At 41.0% G+C, this 17,170-nt stretch overlaps 1 protein-coding gene across 1 annotated transcript in view; it reads right to left on the reverse strand.

Moving 5' to 3' along the window:
- The window catches only part of LOC136678819 (serine/threonine-protein kinase ATR-like), a 30,148-nt gene that overhangs the window by 3,968 nt on the left and 9,010 nt on the right, over positions 1 to 17,170 (reverse strand). The window contains exons 16-41 of the mRNA XM_066656965.1: positions 16,425 to 16,610; positions 16,180 to 16,275; positions 15,418 to 15,548; positions 14,730 to 14,873; positions 14,498 to 14,591; positions 14,205 to 14,330; positions 13,581 to 13,787; positions 12,996 to 13,109; positions 12,748 to 12,863; positions 12,179 to 12,299; positions 11,858 to 11,995; positions 10,643 to 10,856; positions 10,136 to 10,308; positions 9,468 to 9,632; positions 8,848 to 8,939; positions 8,343 to 8,434; positions 8,074 to 8,251; positions 7,467 to 7,694; positions 6,595 to 6,754; positions 5,446 to 5,625; positions 4,897 to 5,039; positions 4,713 to 4,810; positions 2,926 to 3,158; positions 2,645 to 2,779; positions 1,723 to 1,923; positions 25 to 168 (exon numbers count right to left, since the gene is read on the reverse strand). Coding sequence (XP_066513062.1) covers positions 25 to 168; positions 1,723 to 1,923; positions 2,645 to 2,779; positions 2,926 to 3,158; positions 4,713 to 4,810; positions 4,897 to 5,039; positions 5,446 to 5,625; positions 6,595 to 6,754; positions 7,467 to 7,694; positions 8,074 to 8,251; positions 8,343 to 8,434; positions 8,848 to 8,939; positions 9,468 to 9,632; positions 10,136 to 10,308; positions 10,643 to 10,856; positions 11,858 to 11,995; positions 12,179 to 12,299; positions 12,748 to 12,863; positions 12,996 to 13,109; positions 13,581 to 13,787; positions 14,205 to 14,330; positions 14,498 to 14,591; positions 14,730 to 14,873; positions 15,418 to 15,548; positions 16,180 to 16,275; positions 16,425 to 16,610 — 3,909 coding nt within the window. The remainder of the gene's footprint in view (positions 1 to 24; positions 169 to 1,722; positions 1,924 to 2,644; positions 2,780 to 2,925; positions 3,159 to 4,712; positions 4,811 to 4,896; positions 5,040 to 5,445; positions 5,626 to 6,594; positions 6,755 to 7,466; positions 7,695 to 8,073; positions 8,252 to 8,342; positions 8,435 to 8,847; positions 8,940 to 9,467; positions 9,633 to 10,135; positions 10,309 to 10,642; positions 10,857 to 11,857; positions 11,996 to 12,178; positions 12,300 to 12,747; positions 12,864 to 12,995; positions 13,110 to 13,580; positions 13,788 to 14,204; positions 14,331 to 14,497; positions 14,592 to 14,729; positions 14,874 to 15,417; positions 15,549 to 16,179; positions 16,276 to 16,424; positions 16,611 to 17,170) is intronic.

A 17,170-nucleotide genomic window follows, 5' to 3' on the forward strand; every position in this document is an offset into this window, starting at 1 on the left:
GAACTCCAGGTGTGTGTGCTGTACCTTGTTGATGAGGCAGTTAAACTCCATCAGTCTGCAGTCTTTCCTCAGGTCGTCTTTGGGTTTACACATCATGGTGTAAAACTTCCCATCTGATCCCTTCAGAGAGATTTTCTTTGGCTTCTGGAGGGAAGCCAGGATCTCCACCTTCCGGAAATTAAATCAGCACATTTAGACAGTGGCATGCTCATAATAACCTCAAGAGAAATCACAAGAACCAATACTCCGGTATCAAGTTGATACCAGTTCTTGTTTCCTGTGGTACCAGAGGTACCAAAGGTTTCACACGACCAGACAAGCTCACCAGATGATGAGAAGCAATAGACCTGTTGCGACTGTTTAAAAAAAAAATAAAAAAAATATGGAAATACACATTTAAGGCTGACAACCAAATAAAACTGCTGCATCACAAAGCCTGACGAGCCCAGAAGACCCATAGTTCAGCAGAGTGCATTCGGTTTCAGTGGCTAACGGACAAACGCAGCGCAAAAGACAACTCAAACCGTTTTATTTGGCAGCCACAAGCTCAACAAACAATGATCAAGGCAATAAATATGTTTTCAAAGCTTAGATTTCTTTCTTCCACTGAGACCATTTAATCAGAGTGCGGGTCTCACTCTACAGCCAATCAGGGTGAAGCTCCCACCTTCCAACACATCTGGCATTTAAAGGGGTAAAGTACTGGGTTAGGAACAATAAACAAAAAGAAAAAAAAACATTATTAACTAAATTCCACCTTTTTTCTGGAAAAAAGACTTTTAAATAAAGCATTTATGTTGACATGCATGCATTTCGTTGGCATATTTTTTGCCGTGGTATTGACTGGTATCGTGAATCGTAGAATTTTAGTGGTATTGGTACCAACTTATAAATTTAACCTCACAATGGAGCTCCATCGCTTTGATACCCTGCTGGCATAGTGAGGTGTGTCTCTGCTTCAAAGCATCCCATTCTATTAGTCAGTGTTTATCTATTATGTACATGCGTTTTCAGCAATGGATGCAGCACATAGGCCCCATTGACACACATCCGTATATTTTTAGAAATTGAATTTTTTGTTTGTGTTTTGGCCTCTTTCCACAGAAATACAGCATTTTAAGTCACTGAAGATTTTGAAAACGCTGACATCCCACAATGTGTCATACAGGTCTGTTTCTGGTTACATTAGCAGAACCTGTTCAGAATGCTATTCTTGGGACTCTGGATATTTGTGTGTGTGTGTACATATTAATATGTCTATTTGTGAGAAAGATGTCTATTTGCGAGAAAGATGTCTATTTGCGAGAAAGATGTCTATTTGCATAATATATTTTTGGCTCATTTAAGTAAACGTTTTTCTGTGCAACTAAGGGGTCATGTGAAGTGAGAGAGAGGGAGCACGAGAAAAAAAAAAGAGAGTGAGAGCATGAGAGACAGAGATAGAGACCATTACAGCCTAAAGAAGAAGGGATAGTGTACACAAATGGAAAAGAGAGAGACAAAATAAGGCAGACATCTCAAATGGCAAAAAAGAGAGATAAGAATAGAAAATAAGAGAAAGTAAACACAGATGGAAAATAAAAAGAACGGACAAGGTTTTTGAGGTCTCGTGGATATTTTTGATAACACAGACAAAGAACCTCAGTTTTAAAACTATCCGGGTACATGTGGAAGGGCAGAGGGAATACTTTGACATGTGCTGTGTGAAGGGTGAGTACTGACATTGTCATGGAAGCCAGAGATGTAGACCCAGTGTCCTGGGAAAGCATCGTGGTTGGGGTTAGCTCCTCCGGTTGAGGGCAGTGTGGGGATGAGTACGGACTGCAGAGGGATCAGTATCTCACTGAAACTTGCCTCCTCCACCAGGCGCTTCAGCAGCTTAAAGTGAACACTCATACTCAGAGTGGAACTGTTCCCATCCACCTGCAGAACATAAAACACACACAACACTGATTTTAGTTCACTGTCCAGGGTGTGTATAAATCTCTGGACTTAAGATGCAGTATAATTTATGCCCAAGGCTTAGGTTTGTATTTGTAGGGACATGTCCTTAGCAATACTAAATGTCCATAGCAATAGCAGAGGTTGTTCCTCCAAGCATGCATGCAAGCATTTCACTGGCTGATGGTGGGGACAGATGGGAAGTGCTTTGGTGGTTTGTTGGTGTGTACACATCAAGGCTGAGACCAAACATACGCCCTTGATACCACCAAAAACAATTCAGTGTCTCAATTTTCAACCTAGGTGAATGTAATTTGGTTATTTTGGTATTTTGTGAAACCATTTGGACATGAAATTTTGGGGGCAAAACACAGCATGTCCTGACTATATGCTGTATATTATGAGTACAAATATAGAGGCTCTTGCTTGTAGAGCTATAAAAACACAGTGGGGAAGGAAGAGAAATCTAGGATGGGATTTATACTGAAATAAATAAAAGTAATTTACTTTCAAAAACACCAAAATGCCACAGGGCTGTGATCAAGTCTTTCCTCCAACATATTTCTGCTAAAAACTGAAACACTGCTATGGTTCATTACAATAAATCAATACAAAAATAATCAAATAATCTAATATTTAACACACTGTACTGTTTGTGTGAGGGTTTCCTTCTCAGTTTATCAAAGTTTATTACATTTCTCACCGGTTTATTGCAGAGCTCCACCAGTTTGTCTGTCAGTCTGTTGGCGTCTCCAATGAATTTCCCGAAAGAATTTTTCAGACTCACAGCTTTCTTCAGGATCTCCTTACACCTGTTCATCCGGGTGGGATAGGAGGACTGTGAGGGAAAGAGAACAGAAGCACAAACACAGAACTGCCATGTATTAATCAGCGCCATGGGCAAAACTCCTAACATTGAATAAGTTTAAGTGTAAACAATTGTTAAGGGAAATTTTAAATGCCAGATATCCCTCCAGAACATACCTTGGAGACAGCAGTCATCATCCACATAGCCTGCTGGGGATATGCAAGGAAGACTTTGGCAATGATCTCCATGAGGACAGAGAAGACCTCATCGCTGGAGTGGCAGATGCGGGAGATGAGCTGAGAGAAGGCCGTGAGGAACTGATACGGAGAGAGGTTGGACGTATGTTCACTGATCACTGTGTTTATTTTACTCAGATCTGAGCGCATCTGAGACCTGTCCGAGCGGCCGACTGCAATACAAGGGAGATTAATCACTAGAGGGACACACTTTTAACAGTGGAAGATACCTCTTTCAAATTTCACACCATCCTTCTGCTACATTAATTTATGTAATTCATGAATGATTTGATCAAAGGCACTTGTTAGATACCACTTGTAAGGATACCTCTCCAAGAGCACATATGCTAGTTTTTGGTTGGCTGAAATGTAGGAAAATACCAATGCTGGGGATGTGGGACAGGTAGCTGTCTCCCTACTGCTGTTGAGACTAAACCTACACCCTTTCCTCTGCCAAAAAATACTCAGTGTATTGTAAAATCTCTGACTTGGTTTGTTGGGTATATATATATTTTTAAACACTTTTAGTTCAAGATTTTTGTGCAAACACTAGCTTTTTAGTGTTGATCCGTTGGCACTAGACGGACTGCCCCTGAGAGGAACCAAGTCTCAAAAGCAAAACTGTGGAGGGTTTTTTCCTGAAAAATATAATACTGAAAACAAATTACTAAGCTGTTTGTCCTGGTTTTGAAGCATCAATTAGATGGATCTCACTTTATTTAAAGCCTGGAATGAATGTTTTCTCATAATTATAATGCTTTATAAGCATTTAAAGGAACATTATGTAGTATTTCTAGCTTAAAATTACATTTTCTAAATGATTGTGATGTTCCACAGAGCTGTAACCGGGAGATGAGGGTCTCTGTGGCTGCTACGCCAGGTCCTCTGCTGGCTTACTTGAGTAAGCAACTTCTGAATAAAGGGGCTGAGGGTTCTCGCGAAAACACTTCGTAAAACTTCACGGCACAAATCTCATGGGTGCTTGTCTAGCTACAAGAAGAATCTAGCAAGGTAGTGTGTGTGTCCCGAGAGCCGTTTGCTTCTGATTTGAATATCCCTTTGCTCAGAAGCTGTGTGTGAGAGAGTGAGTGAGAGAGAGAGAGAAAGGTGGTGTGTGTGAGACTTGATTTCATGACAGTACTGTAAACGTTAATTACACTCAGCAACAGGTAGGAGGAGCTTAGGAGACAGAAAAGCACATTATATTGTATTCCATTTTAAAGAAAGTTTTAAATCTCCATAACATGAAATACATGTAAAACAGATTTAAAAATAGCTCAGACTCTTTAAACCTTTTAATGACCAGCTGTTATAGTCTCTATAGTCCTTATGGCTGGGTTACACTTTGGTGAAGATCTATGTACATGTCTCTGCATCACATTGGTGGCACGATAGACAGATTTATGCGGGGGTGTCAGTCTACATAGAACAATATGACATGACTGAGTAAACTAGGATGTAGTGTCCAAACCAGATTGCATAAAAAAAACGAGCAACATACACAGGTCACTTGACCATGGCAAAAATATCAGCACCTATCAGTGTTTATGTTACGCACAGCTCTGCATATCCACACCACGGGTCGTTATGGTTCTTGAGGAGCTCATTTCAGTCTGATCCTCTGTTTATGTGGATGCAGAAGATGCCTTTACAGCTCACTGACTACATTTAGCACAAGAACCTGTCAACCTATCATTTCAATGCCACAGTGATTATAGGGACCTTACCTTTTTCCACTTCGTAAACTTTGGCACCGAAATCGAGCCAGAGAGTGAGCATGCGCGGCATGGCCTGGTAAATGTACTGATTCCCAAACTGAAGAGCTCTAGAGAAACATTGGGGGCAGAAACCTCAGAAACAGAAACAAAATTTTAATTTTAAAGATATTTACAGCTGGAAAAGCAGTCATACTTTCCGAAATAAGTGACAATGTAGCGGATGACATTTCCCTGCTTCTCCATCTTGTTGTCTGTGACCATGGGCATCAGTTTGTCATAATACTGTGCAAGGTAAAAATTCCCATCTTCCCACTCAGGCAACAGAGTCGTAACATCCTATAGACGAAAACAAAAGAGAGCTTAAAATGTATTAATACATGTGCAAAAGTATGCAGACACTCATTATAATAATTGAATTCAGACACTCGAAATTTCAGTGTGTGTAATCTCCTCAGAAAAACACAGAGTAAAATGTGATGATCTGGAGCAGCTGCATGAGCCTAGCATCACCATGTCCAATACGAAGAATCCATCAGAAGGCCCCCATAAAGCCCATCTATCTAGGGCTGCAGAGGTCCATCCGGTTCCTTTTGGATGAGTTGGAGTGCTGTTTGTGATCCAGAATTAATCACCAACACCAGCTCCTGACCCTCATTGATACTTTCATAATTGAAAGCCTAAGAGGTTTAAGTGTTATACTCTCTGAAAACATGTTTCTCAAGTCCAGGCCTAGCTGCAGTACCCTGTAAATCTTCATGATGGCATTGCTCTCTGAGTTTGCTGTCTCTTCCATGTATCTGCCCAGCAGCAGCAGAGCCTTCCCTTTAATCTGGATCCTCTTTGGGTCGGAAAGTGGCTTGTCCTCTGGGAAACACTGCTTCAGTTCTTTCTGCAGCACAATCAGAGCCTGGTGCACCTCCCCCTGAGGAGAAACAACAGATAATAGCACACTTTACACCTCAGCCAACCCTTACTGGGAGTCTAAGTTACTTTTAGTACATACAGAACACAAACTGGACAAACTGGACAGGGGGTCTTAGATCCCCTCAAGATGAATACGGACATTTTAAAAGGGTTCTGTCTGTGTTTTGAAGTTTTAAAACCCTCTCCAAGAAGTTCTCTGTGGAGAGCTGTCTGTTGAATCCAGCACCAGTGCAACATCATTAGTTACAGACCCTAAAAACTTTTATACAGAAATAATCCATAATAATAGTCTGACCACATGAATAACAAAATAATTCAGCAAATAATTGCCTTTTAGCTGTAAATTTCGTTTGATTATTTTAGTTACTGTTTGATTATTTAATTTGTGCATCGTAATTATTTTTTATTACTTTGATTTAAAGTCCAATCACGTCAGATGATACTTTCAACGTCTTTCAGACATTATGCACACTTTTCCCCCGTTTTCAAGAGCAGGTGTAAATTTTGTTCATACCTACAAACAATTTGAGTCTACGAAAATTTTGATGAATCCGTATATTTACGAAAAAAGTGAGCGCTGCAGTTCATCTAGTCAGCTTCTGTAGAAGATTGTGACAACATTCCTACATCAACTAAAAACAAGGCTGAAGTTCCCATTCCACCTTAAATGATGCAGCAGTTGCATTAAATAACGTGACATCTACTGGGTTCCAGAATATAACTGCTGCACTATTTATGGTGGAATGGAAAATTCAAATATGATTTAAACCCTAATCAGGCTTGATGTTACTGGTTCAAACATGATGTTATGGGTTAATATGTATTTGTCCCACCCGTTGGTGTATGATTATCTCATCAATTATCAGAAGAAGATTTAGAGATGATACGTTGCTATTTAGATGGATTAAGACATCTTTCTTCATTAAGGGCTTTTATACAAGTACTGGAACTCTAAAGTGAAACATACCTTTGAGCAGAGCCACTTTGCCTTTTCCACAAAGAGCTCTGAGATATGAGAATTCTGTGCATTGAGCAGAGCATTGAAGGCAGTTTGATGGTGTCCGGCTCTGCGGGCAACTCTAGCGCTCTGCAACCAGCACTCCCCAACCTGCTCCTCACACACATGCCTATAACACACACACACACACAGAGAGACAGAGAGACAGAGAGACAGAGAGACAGAGAGAGAGAGAGAGAGAGAGAGAGAGAATTTATTCCATTACTATTGAAGAAACTACCTCTTAGAATTTTGAATGAATTAGTTTCACAGAGCTGGCGCCCTCGCTGGAGAAATTACACACTGCTCAGCAAAAATTTAGACTTGCCAGAAATTAAGAAACTTCAGAAATGTCTTCAGATAATGGCTTCGTCAGTTATGATTATATTCTTTATTCTCACTAGAGATGTTCTGATTGCAAATGTATTTTGTGAATATGATTTTTTAGCATATCGATCCATCACATTTTATTTATATATCGCTTTTCAATAGATGTGTCCAATAGATTCTGATTTTGGCTGATTTAGATATTTTTCTTTCTAAGAATTATCAATGATGATTGCTCCAATGTTCCACTGATCAATGATCAATATTTTTCCTTTCCAAAAGAAAAGATGTGCCCCAGGTACTTCCCCCAGTTTACTTCCCTCTTTCATATATTGCAAACAGCAACCGTGTTGTCTTCATCACTCACTGTGCCACTGTCGCCCTCGTGTGGTGGCCCAGTATAAATGTGACTGGCACAGAATCTGTTATATGAGACTGGTCAGCCGGTCACTGACCCCTGAAAACCAGCCAATTCCAGTCACCTGCCGATCAATCGGTGCATCTCTAATTCTCACCCTTTGCTGAGGCTCAGCAGCGCCCTCCGCAGAGCTAGGATTGGTTCTTTGGCTCTAAAGGAATTCTGGGTCATGAGGAGGCGGGCATCCCAGTTCTGCATTAGCTCAGGCTTTGATCCTCTCACTCTGCCCTCAGTTTTGACCATGGCCCCAGTCTTGTCCCCAGCTCCTGTGATCTCTTTCTGCAGCTCTGTGAAGGCATGCTCCAACTCACTGAGCATGTGCAGCCTAGGAAACACACACACACACAAGCACACATAAGTGTTGCAGTTGGGACAAAACCTTTCATCTTCAAAACAATAAACTCCAAATATTTCTGGACATCTGCTCATCTAACATTTCATCTGAACTGAAGGGCTGAACTGGCGCTCCATCACTTCAGAGAACATAGCTGCTTCAGGACACCACACAATCCTGGGAGTTATAGACTCTGTTGCCATTTGGCATTGGACCTTGGACCTTAGCCTCTATTGCAGCTGTTCCATAATCTACCATCTAATTTCTTGTTTTTCTATGGAGACTACAAAACATATGTCAGAAGAGGAAGTTGATATCACTAATAATAAAAAGTGTCCACAAATTTTTGGGCGTGAACTGTATGTGGTACCTGACAATGTACTCGTATCCTCTCTGGTATGTCCCACACTCAAAGCTGGCGGCTGAAAGAGGGACCACCTGCTCCTTTCTGGACAGTTTCAATTTTTCATAAAACATCTCAGAGTCCTGTTTCTTCGCGGCGAGCAGCATCTGACCAAGCCTCACCCCCCATGTGTTTGATTTCTGATCTAAACTCACACAGATCAGGTCAGACAGCAGGTTCACAGGTCTTTTCATGCATTTAAATGTTTTAGCTCACATCACAAGTATAAAAATTACCGGACGCTAGATAGTCCTCCAGCAAATCCCACTTTGAAAGCTTCCACGCAGCCTCCACACGATACGTGTTCAGATCAGACTTCCAGTGAGGCCTTAATAAAGAAATTACAGTTAGTTAAAAATTCAATTCAATTATGGTTCTTGAGGAAATAAAACAGAGGTTTTGTGATTCTCATTTCACTACAATGCAGGTAAATTTAATTAAAGTGGTAAGATTCAGAATCATTTTTAAAACATCATAAAATACAATCTAAACAAAGATTGTTTATATATCTCAGTGTTGAAGGCATAGTCTTATTAATTGTAAGTGAAAACACTGAAAATTGGTCAAAATGTTTTGGTACAAAAACTACCCCACAATACAGGTCCTTTCATTTTTACTGGAGGAAATGTTTACAGTTATGAAAACTAAACTAAAGAAAATGGAAAAAAAAAAAAAAAAAAAATCACACCAAGCTTCAATCTCTTTCACTTTATAGTCTCACAATACATAATTAAAATACACCTGCTGGCCAGTACTCCATTGACCTGAGTCATGACAGTGGACAGCTGCCCGAGCCCCAACATAGAGTTCATCACGCCGTGATAATGTACGATCTGCACAGAGCAAATAGGAGGAGAAAATTAATGAAACCTTAACAATTACAGCTAAATCCACCTGGCATTTACATTGTAATATTACACTGTGCAAATTTCAATTTAGAGTCACTTTAACTGTACACCAGCAAAGTGGGAGGGTGTAGCTCAACAGAAACTTAATAGAGGAGGAGGAGGAGACATTTAACTGGCCATAAACTGAATGGGGAGGACTTGAAGAATATAGCCTTTAATTAACTGTCTTTTTCCAGCCCACAGAAGTTGGTGTTTCTTGATTGTAAACACAAAATACAACAACAAATGTTCCACTTCTGGCTGTTCCCACTAGGGGTCATCACAGCGGATCAACCGATCTCTACAGTCAACTTGTTTTTTTCGAATTCCCTTTTTGGTGCAACCCTCCAATAAAAACTGCACTTGGAATCGGAACAAGGAGCACATCCACTCCACATATATAGGGACCAGAGGCCCCCCAAGACCCCAAGCCCCTCACAAAGTATAAAGTGTGTGTGTGTGTGTGTTTCTGACCTGGTCAGATCCCAGCTGAATGGCCCTGTCATAGCAGGCTGTGGACTCTCTGAGTAAGCCGATGCTCTCGTGCTGAAGAATCTGTTCGCGAAGAGAGGGTTCCTCTTTCCTCAAAGCATTTACACCCCTCACTCCGTCTGGCTCATGCATCGCTGCATAGAGAGCCTTAAAAACACACCAGAACACACACTGAGGTCAGTCATTGTTCATAAAAAAAACGACTCTCTTTCTTTTTTCACTACTATACACTTGCAACAGAATCATAGGTGCTCACAGGTTTTATCATTTGTGCACCCCATCACAATCTATCATTCTTTAGTCATACTGATATGGAGCAGCTGCACATAAGCCTAAGTTCACCATTACGCATGGGTTAGAATGACTTAAATCCCTCCAGCACCAGGTTGGGGTGATGAGTTGGGGTGGGGTTTGTGAACCAGAACTAACCATCCACCATCAATACCTGACATCAGTGAGGTTTATGTTGCTAAATACCATCAAACCATCACAGTCGATGTTCCAACATCTAGTATACAGCCATCCCTGAAGACTATATGGGGAAACAACCTCCTGATTAATATCCATCAAGTGATGTATGAGCAGGTAGGTATTTAGATTAAATGCATGTTACATAATCTTTCCTGTGAAGTTTCTCCCTTGTGTCTCACCTGGAGGAATGTGAGATGGTCCTGAATGTCCTGCTTATTTTCCCTGATAAATGATTCGAAGTGCATGACGGCGCGAGTGTACGCTTTAGAGCGAAAGGAGGCCTTAGCGAGAACGTCCTGAGGAATTCTGTTCAGGAACAACGCCACACACTGATACTCGCTGTTCTCTGCACCTGACGACACAAAAATGTTTATTTACTTTCACATTTATGCCTTGTGGTGGTTGCTCTTATCCAGATGAACAATGCAACTTTAGATGTAGATGATGTAGTGTTAGGAGTTAGTTTTGCTCAAGAGGATCGAACTGGAGACCCTTCATTCCCAAATCCACATATTTTACATTTAGGCTACATCTGCCTTCCATGTGTGTTTGTGTGGTTTTTGACCACTGTTGTGTGTATCTCTTCCCTTACACGTTGTCCAAATGTTTTGGTGCTGCTGAGGGTTTGTAGACTGTAGCACCCCCACTGATTGAGGTGTGTATTTGTGTCTGGTGTGTGCGCTGACCGTTGTTGGGTGTGTCTTTCTGTTCCTTGCTGTGGCGTCCAGATGTTTTGGTGCTGCTAAGGGTCTGTAGTTTGTGGCGCCCCCACTGGGTGAGGTGGTCCAGCATAGAGAAGACTGTCTGGGTGCTGAGCTGACTCAAACTGGAGGCATTCTCCTGGAGTTGGGTCAGCCTCGGATCGTCCTCCTTCAGAACTGCCATCATCTCCTCTGTCACCTTTACACAGACATATTTTGACATAGTATAATAATATTTTACACAGTAGCAATCACATACAAACCATTCACCATAAAGGATGCCAAGATGGGAAAAGGCTCTTTAACAGCCACCTGGTACACAACAGTAAAATCCTAGACAAGCCCTGAGACAACACATTAACACATTAACCACCACATAAAGCATCATGGCAACGCCATAGACACCACCTAGAACACCACAGTAACACCCTAACAGCCACCTGGAACACCACAGTAAAATTCCTAGACAGGCCCTGAAGCACCACAACAACACCCTAAACACCACCTAGTGCAACACATCAACACCCTAAACACCGCCTGGAACACTACAGCAACACTCTAAACACCACCCGGTACAACACATCAACACACTAACCACCACCTGGAACACTACCGCAACACCCTAAACACCGCCTGGAACACTACAGCAACACACTAAATACCACCTGGTACAACAAATCAACACGCTTACCACCACCTGGAACACTACTGCAACACCCTAAACACCACCTGGAACATTAATTCACTATCTGTTACCGCTCATCCAGTTCAGGGTTACATTGGGTCCGGAGCCTACCTGGAATCACTGGGCGCAAGGCAGGAACACACATTGGAGGGGGGCACCAGTCCTTCACCGGGCAACACACACAAACATTCACTCACACCTACGGACACTTGGACACTTTTGAGTAGCCAATCCACCTACCAGTGTGTGTTTTTGGACCAAGGGAGGAAACCAGAGCACTCTGAGGAAACCCACACGGACACGAGGAGAACAAAACTCTTACCAGACAGTTACCTGGAGCGGGACTTTAACCCACAACCTCCAGTTCCCTGGAGCTGTGTGACTGCGACACTACCTGCTGCGGAACAGTGCTGCCCCCCGCCTGGAACACCACCATAAAATCCTAGCAATATTTAATCAACTGCTTGCAATAACATAAGTACATTTAACAGAATTCTGTTAAATTCCTCTCTCACCTCCCTCTGTTCATCCGAAGTGGATCCGAGCAAGACATAGACAAGGATGTGGGGCAGCAGGTAGATGGTCACTCTGTAATCGTGTTTAATAATGAAGCTGCAGCAGTTAAACACTTTACTGGCCAACTCGTGTCTGACCTAAAACATGCAAAACAAAAACAACACAACACTTTGGAAATGTTGAGGGTACTCAATTCTCTATGTTGAATAAAAAAATGAATATAAGCAACACCACCCTTAAAAGATAACCCTCTTCTGCACATTTTAATAAAAAGCTACTGTTTACTTACTGAATATTGGGAAAAATCTAAGCATACACACCTTGCTGATGAGGTAACCTGCCCAGGTGGCTGACCAATCAGAGAACTTGCTCCCACGGCTGCTGAGATATATGGGTTTTGCCAACTTGGACCAGTTCATCACTTTCTGAGAGCTTTTATACCTAAGATTATAGATTCATGAATATTCATGATCCACTGCAGACACCAAAGGGGTAAAGTATATCCCAATAAATCTACATCATTCAGCTATTGGTATTCTAATAATTCCAGAAATGCATCAGGAAAAATCCTTCTGTAACAGAGTATAGAATATTGCTGGGAAATAACATGTTGAAAGTAATAAAGGTTTTAGTTTGCAAGTGTTGTCAATAGCTCAGAAATTGACATATCTGGATATTTACGTTAAATCCTTTAAGATAAAAAAAAAAATCTCCTGTGACACTTGATGGTGGTAGTGTGGAATGTAAAGACATCAGCTTTCAATACAGTTATATTAAACATTTGGAAACTGCAGAAAGAGGAGAGTTTTAATGATTGAAATTAAAAACAATTTCAAGTCTTAGAATGTGCTACACTTTTTGTGGACTGATTTACAAGATATAAACTCACCTGCTGTTAAGGTGAGGCTCCAGGATCTCCTGAATCTGCTCTGGAAACCTCCTCCACAACCTTCGACCGGCAGAGTCTGCGCGGCCCTCACGACAATCAAATATAGACAAAAGCTCCTGAAATACAATCAATTAATAGAGATTTCATCTCGTTACAATAGCCCTACACAGGAATAAAGTCACTTTGTCAATGTCAAAATTTAGAGGTTCATAAATAAGAAATAAAATAATAATGTGTAAGTTTCAGACCTGCATTGCATAAGCAGCTGCATCCTGTGCCCGTACATTATCAGCATATGCCAAAAATGTCCGGGTCAGCTCAGTCAGGAGACCAAATGCAAAGTTTGGGTCATCTATGCCACTCTGCACAGAGAACAGACAAAAAAAAAAGTTATCATCATCTGTACCAATTTCTGTGAACATCTACTTATGGCATTGTTAAAGACTTATTTATTATTAATTCCCTTTATTCAACACATATTAAATATGCTCTTGTCATTTATTTTGTATGAAACTTATAAAAGTAATTACTCTCCAACCCATGTACATATCAAGAAATTCAAAGTAGGCATGCTACAACCTTAGAAATTATGCTCTATACCACATCAAACAAAGAACAGAGGATAGAACCTACAAAACAGGAGCAAAAAGTCTTTCTGAAACATGTCTATGTTTACAATGATGAGAAAATATATTGGCTTTATTTTCATCATATTTTCTATTTGTATTTACTGTTCCACCTTAAATTACTGTCCTATTATCACATTGTTTCATTAGGCATTGCAGTTTTCCAGCTCCATCCATAACACTAACAAATTTGAAGGCATTCCTCACCACAAACTCTGCTCCGTTCCCCTGAGTGTGTGTGCTGCTCATATCAAGGCGTCCGGGGTCCACGGCTCCCAGTTCCCCCAAGCACTCTCCACACAGCAGCCGAGCATCTGGGCTCACATCCTGACAACCTCGAAGCAGCACAGTCACAAGCTGGGACAGCACAGGTTCCACTGTCTCGCTGTCTAGAACCAGCTTCAGCAGGGTGTCCTAGACAAAAGAGGTCAGAGCTTAGAGCAGGTTAACAGTGTTTTCCCTTGTATTACAAATATAAATAATGTGACTATAACTAAATATCGCTAAAATGACAGTGCAATTATAAGACATCATATGATTAAAAATATTACACTAAATAATCAAAACATTAAGCTTCTCGCTTTAACAGCTGTGACACAAACAGGTGTTCCTTCTTTTTAAATGACGCAGACAAAAGCAACATTTATTCAACATCATCCTCCTCATCATCTTTTTTCATAAACGCTTTACATCTGTAAAAAGAGGTATTTTCCATCATTTAAGCATGCTCTGCAATACTTACAGCAATGCTCTGAACTTTATTCAGATGTATGAAACATTTGCAGTTCATCAAACAGTAAACATTTCTACTGAAACCCTAGTTTTTCTCACCTGGTTTTTGTACATCATCATTTTGAGGCTGTTAAGAGCGTGGATGCGGACATCTACATTTTCGTGTTGAATTGCTCGCATTGACAGCTGCAGAGCCGCTTGAAGATCAGTGCTTTTAGAGGTTTGCTGCAGAAACACAAGGGATATTAGACAAAAAACTTTAAATACTAACACCATTTTTACAGTTTTCAAATAGTCTGGAGTTTCTGAACAAATATCTAAAAATTCATTCTTAAAATCAATTTAAACTCCAGGCATCAATGACATAGTGAATAACAAAGTTTTAAATGTACCTTGCGGTAATCCTGCAGAACCTTGTGGACGTTCTTCAGCTCGGGGTGATCAGGAAGAAAGTAGATTTCATGGAGATAGTCCTCCACCTCTTCCCTGCAGTTAGATACAACTTTACTGTATCACATACAATCAAAAGGTACAAGATGACTACGTCTATAAACTCCAAAACACTCCAAAACTATAGTTTTACAAAGACTGTAATTCTTTAATTATAATAAAAGCCACCCCCACCTGTTCTCCACGATGAGGAAGTGCATGATCACAGCGGTTTCTTTGGGCTGAATGGGGATGAGAGGTAAAAGAGCCACGATGACATGACTCAGCAACGGCCCCAAATATGAAGGATCCACACATCGCACAAAACAATCCCACGTCCTTAAAATGAAACAGAGTAAGTTCTTCTCTATATTTTGTGTTTAAATGAAAGAAAACAGACAAATGTTTTAAATTAATTAAATCAAATTTAATTTCATCATATGTTGTTTGATGAACATATCAGATGTTTCATAATCTGTTTTTATTTGGGATCCTCCAGTGAGTTTCCTATGGAACCAAAAATGTATATTCCTACATGCTAACAAGCTAACACTACAGTGCACGGAAATATATTAGCATACGACACAAGACACACTGGCTCCATACAGTGTGGAGCTGAGGTTTTGTCAGTGTTTGGCTCCTGTTTGAGGACCTGCTGTAGGTTTATAATGCTACAGTGCTATTTCAGTGCCACCAGTGTTCGTTGTAGCTTGTAGCATATAGCATTATTGACACAGGGTTCCATAATGAACTGTTAATTCAGAGCAGTGTTAGCTTGGTGCATGTAGAATCATTGATAGGGAACTCTTTAATATCTAGACTTAACACCATCAAGTGTCAGAACATTTTACACAGTCACAAATGGATAAAAGCTAGAACTCACTGGCAGCAGAGCTGTGGGAAGTCCTCCTTGTATCTGAGTCCGGTTCTGAGAGTTGTCATCATCTTCACTCGCACTGAACTTATGTGTTTAGAGCCCATCAGCTTCATCAGAGCCATCAGACTGTCCAGAGCCTAAAGGGAAATTCGGTCACTGAATGCATTTCATAAATATTTTTAAAGGTTTTTAATAGTTTAAAACATAGTAAACTCATGGTTAGGAATGCTATTAAAAATATATTTTATGAAAAAATCTCTTATTCAATTCATGTGCACACTTATTTATTTATATGGAGCCCACCAACCCACACAATGTGAAACAAGACACCCCCAGTCAGTTTTCTGTTTGCTGGTAGATAACATAAAATGGATAAAATGTTCAATTCTGTTCCACGTCTGACATCAAGAGTAGAGACTTTAGAATTGCCAGCCCTCTCGTCTTCGTTTGTCCAATCACAGTGCCGAACCCACATTTATTTGAGAGTGCAAACACAAAGTTAAACGCAGCAAAAGAGACACAACTTGCACTGAGAAATAAGAGAAAACAAGAATGGAGTAGAAAGAGAACCAAGAGAAAACGGCTAAAAACTAGAGCTTCTGCTCCTCACTGCTGTGCGCTCAGGCTCGTTATCATTTAAAGGAACAGGCTGTTTAGACATGTGAAGAATGCTGCTGTGGGGCAGACATTTCATTTAGCAGACATTTCATTAAGAACCAGAACTGTGTTCCATTGTCGAGACCCATCCAAATTTTGAGCAGAACTAACCATTTTCTTCTTCTCCTTCTCTCCAGCACTGGAGCTGAGCAGCTGCATGTTGAAGAAAGCCAGTATTCCCAGGAGTTTTGGCTGCAGATAATCAGCCTGCACACAGAGAAACACAGAGGTTCTTTAAAAGCACTCAAACTAGAGCAGGCGAGCTCAGGAACACATTCAGTGCTTCTGTCCTCAGGGGCAATGTCCCCTGTTTATTGTGCTGCCCTCTGTTTCTGCCTAGGTTAAAAAGTTTGTACCATGTGCTCCGGAGTGGAGATCTCCCTCGGACCCTGATACGGATCGTCCCCGGAGGCAAAGGAGGCCAGGATGGAAAGTCCATTAAAAACCTGCTGGTAATTCTCTCCCAGACGCAGCAGCAGCTCGTTGTGTAGACCCTGGAAGTCCTGCCTGAGCAAACTGCCCAGTTCGATCTCCGTCTCATTCTACAGCAATACACAGGCCACACACACAGAGACAGCACACACGGCATCAGACCTGGAACAACTAGTGGCTAAATGTCCAATGAGAGTCGGATCACTAAGAGTAAGTGCATATCATACACAATTGCCAAGTGATTACTATGTTATTACTATGGCATCCAAAATGATGGGCCAGATATGTCTAATATTTCCAAGGTGATTGCTAGGTTGTCACTAAGTGGTTGTTATAATGTTCCAGGGTGGTTTCCTGAGTGGTCCCTTTGCCATAATAGCTGGATGCCTTGGGTTGCTAAGGTGTTCAGAGGACATTTCTATAGTTTCCAAGGAGATAAGCTGTGGTCAGGTGGTTGCTAAGGTGTTGCTAGGTGGCTGCTATTGTATGTGAATTGGTGAAGTGTTGCTTAGATATTTGCATGGTTCCCAATGTGATTGCTAGGCTGTTGCTAGGTGGTGGCTACTATGGTATTCAATATAGTTGGGTGACTAAGATGCTGCTGGGATATTTCTAGATGTTTGCTGAGATGTTGCTAGGTGGTTGCTAAGGTGTTATGTGGTCGCTATGG

This window comes from Hoplias malabaricus, chromosome Y, assembly GCF_029633855.1.
Source record: "Hoplias malabaricus isolate fHopMal1 chromosome Y, fHopMal1.hap1, whole genome shotgun sequence".
Taxonomy (NCBI): Eukaryota; Metazoa; Chordata; class Actinopteri; order Characiformes; family Erythrinidae; genus Hoplias; species Hoplias malabaricus.